Here is an 11,402-nt window from a genome sequence, read left to right as displayed (position 1 = left end):
ATACTCAGAGGTATACTTTCAGCTTCTCTACCTACAGCCACACCCTCAGTTTTCGCAATGAACTAGTTTTCTCCAAGGGACGCGGGTGGCGCTGTGGTCTAAACCGCAGAGCCTAGGGCTTGCTCATCAGAAGACCGGCGGCTCGAATCCCCGCGACGGGGTGAGTTCCCGTTGCTCGGTCCCTGCTCCTGCCTACCTAGCAGTTTGAAAGCACGTCAAAGTGCAAGTAGATAAATAGGTACCGCTCCAGCGGGAAGGTAAACGGCGTTTCCGTGCGCTGCTCTGGTTTGCCAGAAGCGGCTTAGTCTTGCTGGCCACATGACCTGGAAGCTGTACGCCGGCTCCCTCGGCCAATAAAGCGAGATGAGCGCCGCAACCCCAGAGTCGGTCAGAACTGGACCTAATCGTCAGGAGTCCCTTTACCTTTACCTAGGTCTTCTCCAGCTCTTCACCTCTGATTATTTCCTTAAGGACTCCTGTTGCTCTAACATCAGTTCCAGCCTGTAGATGGTGGTCATCCCTTCCCAAACCAATGCAAAGCCAAAGTGGACTTTAACTCAGCTACGCTGTCCAGGCTGATCTCCAAGGAGCACCATACCCAAATCCCAGTCTTCATGCTTGGCTGGGTCAGAGAGTCCTCCTTCCTTTAGGAGGCAGGGAAGCTGTCAAACTGACAAAAAGAGAGTGCCCACCTACCACACCTGATGCTACAGAAGTTCCCTCCCCAAACCCCACTAATTACGTTTCAAATGAATTTTCACTTCAAGTTCCAGTTGCAGCTCTCTCCTCACCGACTGATTCCTGGGAAGGTATGCCCAAAGATTCTTGAAGCAAAAAAAGACCTCATTTTCTTTTGAACGATTACAGCCTGATTGGTTGCAAGGCCAATTTGGTAACCTTCCCGAAGAATCCAGCTGCCTGGAAGTCCATGCATCTCTGGCAGTGAGACTTCTGATTCAGATCTTTAGACTAGAGGCTACTCTTCGGCTCTCCATCCCTGTCGGCCCCCTCTAATCCCCTTGATTGGACTCCCCTATCTGCCTGTCCTGGGGCTTACCATCCTCTGCCTGGCGTCCCCTCAATATTGTTCTGCAAAGACAGTTGGATGTGCTTGTAGGCTTCGGGTTCACAGTATGTGGACTTGCTCTGGGTTTAATTCCTCAGACAAACTCTGGTCCTAGGCTGGGATTCTGTCAGCAGACTCCTCGTGCTTTCTCGCTCTGTGCTTTCTAAAGCACAAGGGTTCATTTCCTCTCTTTCCCAGTGAATAAGTCTGCTTCCTTCAGCCCCAGTAATAACTGGACTAAATAAACTCAGATGGCAAGCTGGTTTTACTGATCCTTAATTACTGATCCTTACCAGAACCTTGTTATTGTTCTCATTAGTTATTCTTGATGAAGCCCTTGGCTAAACGATGTTAGCAGTCAGTAGGAAATGAATAATTAGCAGAATAAATAGCAGTCATGATCATTATTTTGCTAAAGCAGAAAAATTAAACAATTCTGGTCACATCACTGAAGAGCATTCTAGCTGGACTCTGCTTTAAAAAATTAAGATGTGTTTTTGTAATTTCAGATAGTTTTGTCAGTCTGTTGTTTTGGCCATATAGACAAGCCAGTATAGTACACTGGGCAGAGTGTTAGACTAAGACCACCATTGTGACCTCTGGAAGGCCTCTGTGGGGTTTGGTGCAGCAGCAGGGGCCACCAAATCTGGGCCCTGCTACTATTTGTTGCAACCAAGGGAGAAGAGAGGCAGGGAACGTCTGGATGTTTTCTGCGTGAAACTGAGAACCAGCTGCCAAATCAAGCAGCTGAAAGGAAAATGATGGGCTGGCCCTATAGGTGTTGTAGGCTTGTAATTGGATTCTTTGTAAATGATGGTCAAGAGTGTCAAATTGTTCTCCTATGCCATTTCCTTTTTTTAAATGGGGTCTAGGTGAGTATACTCTTGGTTTCACCTAATTGGTAATGGTATTTAGAGGCTTCTGTAAGCAACAACAAAATGACCCTAAATCAAAGTGTTCTGGTATGCAGCTTACTTATTGAATTTGGTTTTGGCCATTGCAGCTGCCACGCTTCACACTAGTTCAGCCCTCCTAGAAATCAAGGCTGGATTTAATGGCTATGGAGGTGTATGACAAAGAAATCAGTATGTAGCAATTCATTTGTCTTACACACATACACAAAGTCTTAAAGGTTTTCTGTTGTGGTATGTCTCTTCTTGAAAATGAATAGGATGAGAAGGGTGTTGAGGCCACATTTTAACTTGGCAAAGTATGGATTGTCCAGTCCTATCCTATTCAGAATAGGGCAAGGCAAGGAGCTCTTCAATGGCTTGCAATGCTTCTTTCTTTGGCAGCGCAGGGCACCAAGTGTTTCCCTGCGTTATGCACATACACCAAAAATTCCCCCTTTTTCCCTTCACATGTTTAGGGAAAGAGGGCCACTTTCTCTTCCAGGCAGTCTTCAGGGGGCCACATTCCATGCAGAGTGGGGCTGAGGAAAAGGCAAAAGTGGGCAATGAATGTGAATTTTACATTCCCACTGTTGGCTGTGTTATACACACACTTGCATATCCTTCTTGGATAAAGCTTGCTTGGATGGGTGACAGCGGTCGAGGGTGTATGGTAGCCAAGCAGAACCACAAAAGGGGTGTGGAGCAAGCTAGGGAGAGTTGTGACCTGGTGAGGGTTTGTGACCCTAGGGGAGTCCCAAGGACCAAACAGAGAAGTCTGCAGGGCCAGATTTGGCCCACAGATCTGAGGCTTCCCACCTCTGCACTAATAGCTCTTTCGCTGTAGATTGAACTGAATTAAAAGACACATCCTGTCAAAGGGATGAATGCCTCATCTCTTTATGGCTGTCCATTAGAATTTCATTTATTGTGAGAAAAAATAATATATTTTATGTTTTTTTATTTAAAAAAAGCTTGATTATGTAAGAAACTTTTATTTTAAAAAGTTTTTTTAAACAAAGGAAGTACAATTAATAGATGCAGAAATTAACTTGCCTGCCAATAAAAAGGTGCATTTGTTATTTCTCTTTTTTTATAATCCACCAGACCCAGCAATTTGTTGGTTTTTATTTTGTCTATTAGGCCTAGAACTTCCACTGGTTATGGGGGCAAGTGCCTAACTCCTTGTGCTACTATGGCAGCTTATACACTGAGGAAACTGCCAGCGCATTTTCTGTTGCACTGCACTGCACTGCAAATGGGTAGAGGGTGTTATTGCAGCAATTGATCCAGCAGGGATTGGAGATACAAGAAAGCAGCTACAGTGGTACCTTGGGTTAAGAACTTAATTCGTTCTGGAGGTCGGTTCTTAACCTGAAACTGTTCTTAACCTGAGGTACCACATTAGCTAATGGGGCCTTCCGCTGCCACCGCACGATTTCTGTTCTCATCCTGAAGCAAAGTTCTTAACCCGAGGTACTATTTCTGGGTTATTGGAGTCTGTAACCTGAAGCGTCTGTAACCCGAGGTACCACTGTAGTTCGTTAGCTTCTGGCTGTGTAAATCTGGCACTGAGCCAAAATAGTGCATAACAGGTGACTTTAGGCAGTGACCTGTCTCAATTGTATGTAAAGTGAGTATTGTATGTAAAGTGAGTATTTTTGTATTACCGTATTTTTCGCTCTATAACACGCACCCGACCATAACACGCACGTAGTTTTTAGAAGAGGAAAATCCGTAGGCATGCCACCCATAGGCATTCCCTCCATAACACGCATAGACATTTCCCCTTACTTTCTAGGAGGGAAAAAAGTGAGTGTTGTGGTGCAAAAAATACGGTATGTACTTTTGTGTTTTTATATCATAAACCTCCCTGTGATCCTCGGGTGAAGGGCAGTATAGAAATTTAACAATTGCTGGGCAAGCCTTAGGTCTATTTGATTGACGGTAATCTCCATTGAGCGGGACACGGGTGGCGCTGTGGGTTAAACCACAGATCCTAGGACTTGCCGATCAGAAGATCGGCGGTTCGAATCCCCGCAATGACGGGGTGAGCTCCCGTTGCTCGGTCCCTGCTCCTGCCAACCTAGCAGTTCGAAAGCATGTCAAAGTGCAAGTAGATAAATAGGTACCGCTCCGGCGGGAAGGTAAACAGCGTTTCCGTGCGCTGCTCTGGTTCGCCAGAAGTGGCTTAGTCATGCTGGCCACATGACCCGGAAGCTGTACGCTGTCTCTCTCTACCAATAAAGCGAGATGAGCGCCGCAACCCCAGAGTCGGCCACGACTGGACCTAATGGTTAGGGGTCCCTTTACCTTTAACCTCCATTGAACTCAATCGAACTTTTTTTTTATTCTGTGTTAAATGAAGAAAAGGAGGAGGAATGTGAAAAGATGGCATCAAGTCTGGGAATAAGGAGAAAGTTTCCAACTTTTTGTTGTTTTGTTGGTTTAATTAAGGTACAGCGGCAGCTGTAGTTGTCTGGGGGTGTGGGGGGCATCACAGGCTAAAGAGAGCCCACCTAGTAAGTAGGCAGACCAGCCAAGGATAGAGGGGTGTGTGTTGGTTCACCACAAGTAGCCATAGTTGTTTCCATGTTGCTGATTTCCAAAGATGTTTGAGATTAGCAGTTTGCCAAAAAGAAGGGGGTGGAGGGTATAGCACTGGCACAGAAATGTCTACTTTGGCCCTGCTGGGGACTTATTGATGTATCTGCAGCCACGACAGTTTGTGGTAACTGATAAGGCAACCCAAAAGTCTAGATTTACATTTGCTCACACTGTCTTTGTCTCAATCCACAGTGGTAAGCTGTGAATCACAAATGGTGTGCAAGGTGCTAAACGGAGAGGCTAACATCAGGAACAGAGGGCCTTTCACTTTTGAGACAGTGGTGGGACTCCAGACAAGTTTTGGGACTGGCCAAAAATCATTACTGTCTGATGGCTGCGTTGTGGCCTGAGCTCTCAGTCCACAAGCAGGAAAGTGTCCACATCACCAAAACCACCAGCATAATTTAGTGTTGCTGCAATTGGAAATTTTGAAAGCTTCAGTAAAAGGTTCAAGGTCATGTACTTGGATGGGCATGAAAAATGAATTCTACCCTCTAGTTCATGGCTACGGCCCAGCCACATAGAGAAATGTGCAAGAACTGCCTCTGTCCTTGCAATATACTTTCCTTTCTGTTGTGTAGAGAACCTCTGCCAACCACCCATCTGACATAATATCCTCCTCTTTGACAAAAGGTTCAGAATTGCATCTCAGAATTTGGTATGGTCATAACCCATCACTAGTTTTCAGTAGTCTTAAGTGTAGTAGGAATTGAGGACATGATCCAACCCCATAGGTACAAGCTGGGAGGCTTGTCATCTGTGTCATCACCATTAGAGACTGGAAGAGGGGAGGCATCGCCCAGTCTCAAATCTACCATTCTTGGGCAAGGTGATTGAGCGAGTGGTTGCTGAACAACTCCAAGCACGCCTGGAAGATGCGGACCATTTGGATCCCTTCTAGTCTGGATTCAGGCCTCACCATGGGACTGAAATTGCCTTGGTCGCGCTGGTTGATGATCTCCGGAGGGCTAGGGACAAAGGTGAGAGCTGTTTCCTAGCGGCTTTTGATACCATTGACCATAACATCCTTCTGGACCGTCTAGAGGGGCTGGAAGCTGGGGGCACTGTCATACAGTGGTTCCGCTCCTTCCTCCTGGGCCGTGTCCAGAAAGTGGTGTTGGGAGATGAGTGTTCAGACCCCTGGGCTCTCACTTGTGGGGTGACTCAGGGTTCCGTCCTCTCCCCCATGCTTTTCAACATCTACATGCAGCCGCTGGGAGAGATCATCAGGGGTTTTGGACTGGGTGTTCATCCATATGCAGATGATACCCAGCTCTATCTCTCTTTCAAATCAGAACCAGTGAAGGCAGTGAAGGTCCTGTGTGAGTGTCTGGAGGCGGTTGGAGGATGGATGGCGGCTAACAGATTGAGGTTGAATCCTGACAAGACAGAAGTACTGTTTTTGGGGGACAGGGGGCAGGCTGGTGTGGAGGACTCCCTGGTCCTGAATGGGGTAACTGTGCCCCTGAAGGACCAGCTGTGCAGCCTGGGAGTCATTCTGGACTCGCAGCTGTCCATGGAGGCGCAGGTCAATTCTGTGTCCAGGGCAGCTGTTTACCAGCTCCATCTGGTACGCAGGCTGAGACCCTATCTGCCTGCAGACTGTCTCGCCAGAGTGGTGCATGCTCTGGTTATCTCTCACTTGGAATACTGCAATGCGCTCTATGTGGGGCTACCTTTGAAGGTGACCCGGAAACCACAACTAATCCAGAATGCAGCAGCTAGACTGGTGACTGGGAGCTGCCGCCAAGACCACATAACACCGGTCTTGAAAGACCTACATTGGCTCCCAGTACGTTTCCAATCGCAATTCAAAGTGTTGGTGCTGACCTTTAAAGCCCTAAACGGCCTTGGTCCAGTATATCTGAAGGAGCGTCTCCACCCCATCGTTCTGCCCGGACACTGAGGTCCAGTGCCAAGGGCCTTCTGGTGGTTCCCTCCCTGCGAGAAGCCAAGTTACAGGGAACCAGGCAGGGGGCCTTCTCGTTAGTGGCGCCCACCCTGTGGAACGCCTTCCCATCAGATGTCAAAGGAAAAAATGACTACCAGACTTTAAGGGGACATGTGAAGGGAGCCCTGTTTAGGGAAGCTTTTAATATCTGAAGGACTATTGTGCTGTTTTGTTGGAAGCCGCCCGGAGTGGCAGGTGAGGCCCAGCCAGATGGGCGGGATATAAATAAGAAATTATTATTATTATTACTATTATTATTATTATTATCATCATCATCTCAGGGCAGAGGAGGGGCATGTTGGGAAACACAACGCTTAGAGCATTTGCTTGTAGCCACAGATGCTCCAGAGTGCTTTGTGAAAGCTAGCATGGGATATGATGGGCAGCACTTTCCCCCCAATCCCAATAGGCTCATTCTAAGCTCTGAACTGACTCCTTTCAGAACCTGCACACCCCCCGTCAGAAGTAATACCTCTCCTAGATGTGCTTTTGTCATAGACTGGATAATACCATTTAGTAACAGTTAGGGTCTCCAGCAGGGAGCCTAGGGCTTGCCGATTGGAAGGCCGGCGGTTTGAATCCCTGTGACGGGGTGAGCTCCCGTTGCTCGGTCCCAGCGCCTGCCAACCTAGCAGCTCAAAACCACGCCAAGGTGCAAGTAGATAAATAGATACCGCTCCGGCAGGAAGGTAAACGGCGTTTCCGTGCACAGCTCTGGTTCGCCAGAAGCGGCTTAGTCATGCTGGCCACATGACCCGGAAGCTGTCTGCGGACAAGTGCCGGCTCCCTCGGCCTATAGAGCGAGATGAGCATGCAACCCCAGAGTCAGGGGTACCTTTACCTTTAGGGTCTCCAGTCATGCCCCTGGTGGTGCGTGGTTGCTGCTTGCCAAACTGGAGTCAAAGGCTCCAGTAAGATCTAACAGGATCACGTAGTCAAAGATCCTGGACATAGGCCACAAATGTTGTCTTAAAGCCACACTTGTCATTTACCACCATAGACTGTCCGCCTCTTATGCCATACAACATGTTTGTTCAAATTCTTTTTGCCCAGGATTGGCAGATTGCACAAATAAATGTTCAGCAACTGCCGAACATCCATTCCAGTAACTTTGGTGAAGTCAAATACACCAGCAGTCCTCACATACCAGGAGCATGATAACTTGAGCCCCGTTGTTTGCAGAACTTAAGCAGGGTAAACGAGGAGAGAGGGGAGCCTAGCAGCGTTATAAACTGACAATCAAATTCCCGACTAAATCAAAGAGCTGCTTGAAATCAGCAGTTGACTGAGAGCGTGTATCTGAAGAGGGCTGGAAGAGAGAGTCCAGTGTCCTGCCATTCCCACACAAGAAGCTTCCCTTTCTGCAGAACAAGTGGCTGAAATAGTTTTCTCTTTTCTACGGCCAGTGCTGAATTTCACAACGGACTGGTGATTCTGTAGAGGGGAGATTACCTGGTGTTCTGCATTTTCTGCATAGCCGTACCTGGGGCCCTCCAGGCTGCTGTTCTGTCGCGAGGGTATTCTGCAAGATACTTTTGACGCAGTATTTGTGCACTAGTGGTAGATTTCATCAGCTTTATTGATTGCCTTTCGATTCTTCCATCATGCTGCTACATGTTGTGCTCCCTGGAGGAGCTATTGCACAATAAAAGCAGGACAGAAAACCCCCAGAACTTCTTGTGTATTTAAAATTATGGGATTTTAGTAGGACATTACAAGATATTCACTGACTGGAAATGCAGCTGTTTGAGTATGAATGCACCATAAAAAGGATGGGGCCCAGGAGACATAATATGAGCCAAAGCATTTTCGTGTAAAGCTAATAGAATGCCTCTTTGTTCTTTGCATGCTTCTTTTAATGCCCTCGTTGTCTTAATAATTGTCAGTGCATATCATCGGATGTAAACTAGTATTAGACAAATGTATTAGACAAGTACATATACATGGATGTAATCTAGGTACTAAAACCACACTGGCTTACAAAGAGACTCATCGCTGGAGCACAGAGGTACATTTGATGGAGCCTTTTCCTTGTCTCTCTCATTTCCTTCACACTCATATGCCAGGACCAAAGAGTTCCGAGCTACTGACTAGACCAGTTACTTTAGAAAGGATTTTCCATTCTCTAAAACTCAGTGATCTTTAGATACGTATATTAAGGATGTATAGATCTAGCTGGACAATTGTATTATTCAGGAACTGCTGGATTTGTGCTGCTCTCTGAGAAGTCCCATCATTCTAACTTGCTCTGGGCAGTCTAAACGACAAGAGTTTTGACAGAGCTAGAATAATCCTAATACTTCAAGACTTGTTGTGGCAGCAGCCCAGGAACCCAGCTGCAGCCGCCCTCCTGTGCAACAACCAGGTCCTCTGCTAGCAGGACCCTCCTTCTTGGCATAGCATAATAGCTGAATCCAACAGGTGCTTTGTGCTTGCAAAAGATGTTCTCCGTGATGGTTAAACCTTGTGCACCAATGCCTGCCTGACACTTTGCACAATGTCAACTCTAAAATCTCCTGTGCAGACATTATATACATCAGTATCAATGGAAGCTATAAATGTAATTTTTAAGATTCCTGAGACTTCAGAGTCGTCATTATGTAGCGTGATTCCACAGTAATTTATGTAAATTTTACAGCTCCTTTTTTTGTAAGTCACACTGAGACTTTTTTGTAAAAAAGAAGAAGAGTGACTAATAAGTGGAATAAATATTAATGACTAATCAATAATAATTCTGAAAAGACCAATTTTCTTTAAAGCTATATACACTAATTAAAATTTTAGTGTGTGTGACATGCAGTTAATGTTATTATTTTGCTCACGTAATAAATATAGCAGTGATGCTGTTGATATTTTTGTAGGTATGGAATGTCTGTCAGAAGATCCTAGCTTATAAAGGGCATATTAATTCCCAAAAGTGTTTGGGACTTATTTATTTAGTTATTAGCATAAATCTCTAAGCATTGTACAATTTGAAAAACCACATATCATTCAAACGAAATCTAAAACCAATAAAATACACAAAATCATATGCACACAAAAGCATATAAAATTGAGTAAGCCAGAAATTCAGAATGTGTCTGAAACACATTGGACAGCACAGTTTATAATATCAGCGCCCTGAATGCATACGGGCCGTGGGGTTGCCTTAGTGAGGACTATTGCAAAGGAGAGAGAAATTGCGTTGGTTCTCCTTCTGAAACCCACAAGTACAAACTGCTGCCTGAAAGACATTTCACTCCTGATGCACTGAAATTCAGTGGTGACACCCTGTGGGCAAAATGGGGATTGCAGCAGCAAGACATGGTTTCAGCTTTGTAATTAACTAAGGACTGTTTCATGTGAGCTTTTTCATACCTGGGAATGCAAAGGCAAAACATGCACTGTTGGTTGGCATGTGGGAGGCATGTGCAAGCTTTTCCTGCAGGCAGCAAAAAACTGTGTTGCATGTCTTGTCCTCGACTTGTATTGATCCTTATGGATAGGTTACTGAGGTACGTTGATTATTTTGAACTTAGATGTTAAATGCACAGTTTCTCACATCATCTCCCCCTTCTGTTCCAAATCAAGATATAGATGAATGCTCCTTCGAAAGGACCTGCGACCATACCTGTATCAACTACCCTGGGAGTTTTGAATGCCTGTGTCATAAAGGCTACACATTATATGGAATGACACACTGCGGAGGTTTGGAGAGTTTGATTCATTTTTCATTCTTTGCTTAGTGACATCTCTCCATAAGGCTCTAGAATTGCAGAGTTAAGAGGGATTACAGAATCATAAAGTTGTAGAGTAGGAAGGGACCCTGAGGGTCATCTAGCCCAGGCATGGCCAAACTTGGCCCTCCAGCTGTTTGGGGACTACCATTCCCATCATCCCTGACAGCTGGTCCTGTTAGCTGGGGATGATGGGAGTTGTAGTCCCAAAACATCTGGAGGGCCAAGTTTGGCTGTGCCTGATCTAGTCCAACTCCCTGCAATGCAGTACAGTCGTACCTTGGATTCCGAACGCCCTGGAACTCATATGTTTTGGCTCCTGAACGCCACAAACCTGCACGTGATTGTTCTGGTTCTTTTGGAACCCGAACATCTGATGGGGCTTCCACAGCTTCTGATTGGCTGCAGGAGCTTTCTCCTACAAGTTGGATGGCCATCTGCTATGGATGCTTCAGTTGAGATTCCTGAATTGCGGGGAGTTGGACTAGATGACCCCTTCCAACTCTACAGTTCTGGGATTTTGTGACCGGGAAACCATCTGGACCTGGCACCTGCCCATTCTTCATCCACTTAACAATGCTTCTCGTTTCTTCCACCTTCAGTGTCTCAGCAAGGTAATCTGCCTAGGAAGAAAACCCATAGTCTCTGGTGCCCAACAGTGCCTCCAGCTTTGATACAAAGCAGAATATAAGTTCTGGAACTAGAGATTCATATCTGTGGGCATGCTGTAATTCTTGTCTTGATCACCCTTAATTATAGGGACGTAGGATGCTAGTCTGTTGTTGACTTAGAGAGTAGGCCAACAGCAGGCTGGGCTTCTGTCCTCTTTCCCTTAGCACTGCTTTAAGTAGGCCAGGGGGAAGTCTGCCTTAGAGGCAAAGGGCAAATTCAAATCACACACAACTGAGCTCTGCATGCAGCTGTCATGGGCTGGCTGGACGCAGAGGAGTGGTGGGTGTCATCAGCTGGGGAACCCCCAGGGGAAGAAGGCTCAAAACCCAGGGACTGGTGGTGGGACGATGATGAGTGGTCAGAGGGAGCAGACTGGGAGGAAGAGGTGTCAGAAGCAGAAGAGGCAACAGGGTTTAGTGGGCAGGAAGAGTCTGTGGCAGAGAGTAGTGCAGAATCAGAGGCCGGAGAGGAGTGGGGCCAATAGGCAGAGAGGAAGCAGG

At 46.3% G+C, this 11,402-nt stretch overlaps 1 protein-coding gene across 5 annotated transcripts in view; it reads left to right on the top strand.

Moving 5' to 3' along the window:
- Positions 1 to 11,402, top strand: part of SCUBE1 (signal peptide, CUB domain and EGF like domain containing 1) — a 190,793-nt gene that overhangs the window by 161,234 nt on the left and 18,157 nt on the right. For all 5 annotated transcript variants that reach the window (XM_028728733.2, XM_028728732.2, XM_028728731.2 and 2 more), the window contains one exon: positions 10,085 to 10,201. In XM_028728733.2, the coding sequence (XP_028584566.2) occupies positions 10,085 to 10,201 (117 nt within the window). The remainder of the gene's footprint in view (positions 1 to 10,084; positions 10,202 to 11,402) is intronic.

The sequence above is a fragment of the Podarcis muralis genome, chromosome 6 (assembly GCF_964188315.1).
Source record: "Podarcis muralis chromosome 6, rPodMur119.hap1.1, whole genome shotgun sequence".
NCBI classification, from domain to species: Eukaryota; Metazoa; Chordata; class Lepidosauria; order Squamata; family Lacertidae; genus Podarcis; species Podarcis muralis.
The sequence above is the reverse complement of the archived record's forward strand: the minus strand, read 5'-3'. Positions and strand labels throughout refer to the sequence as shown.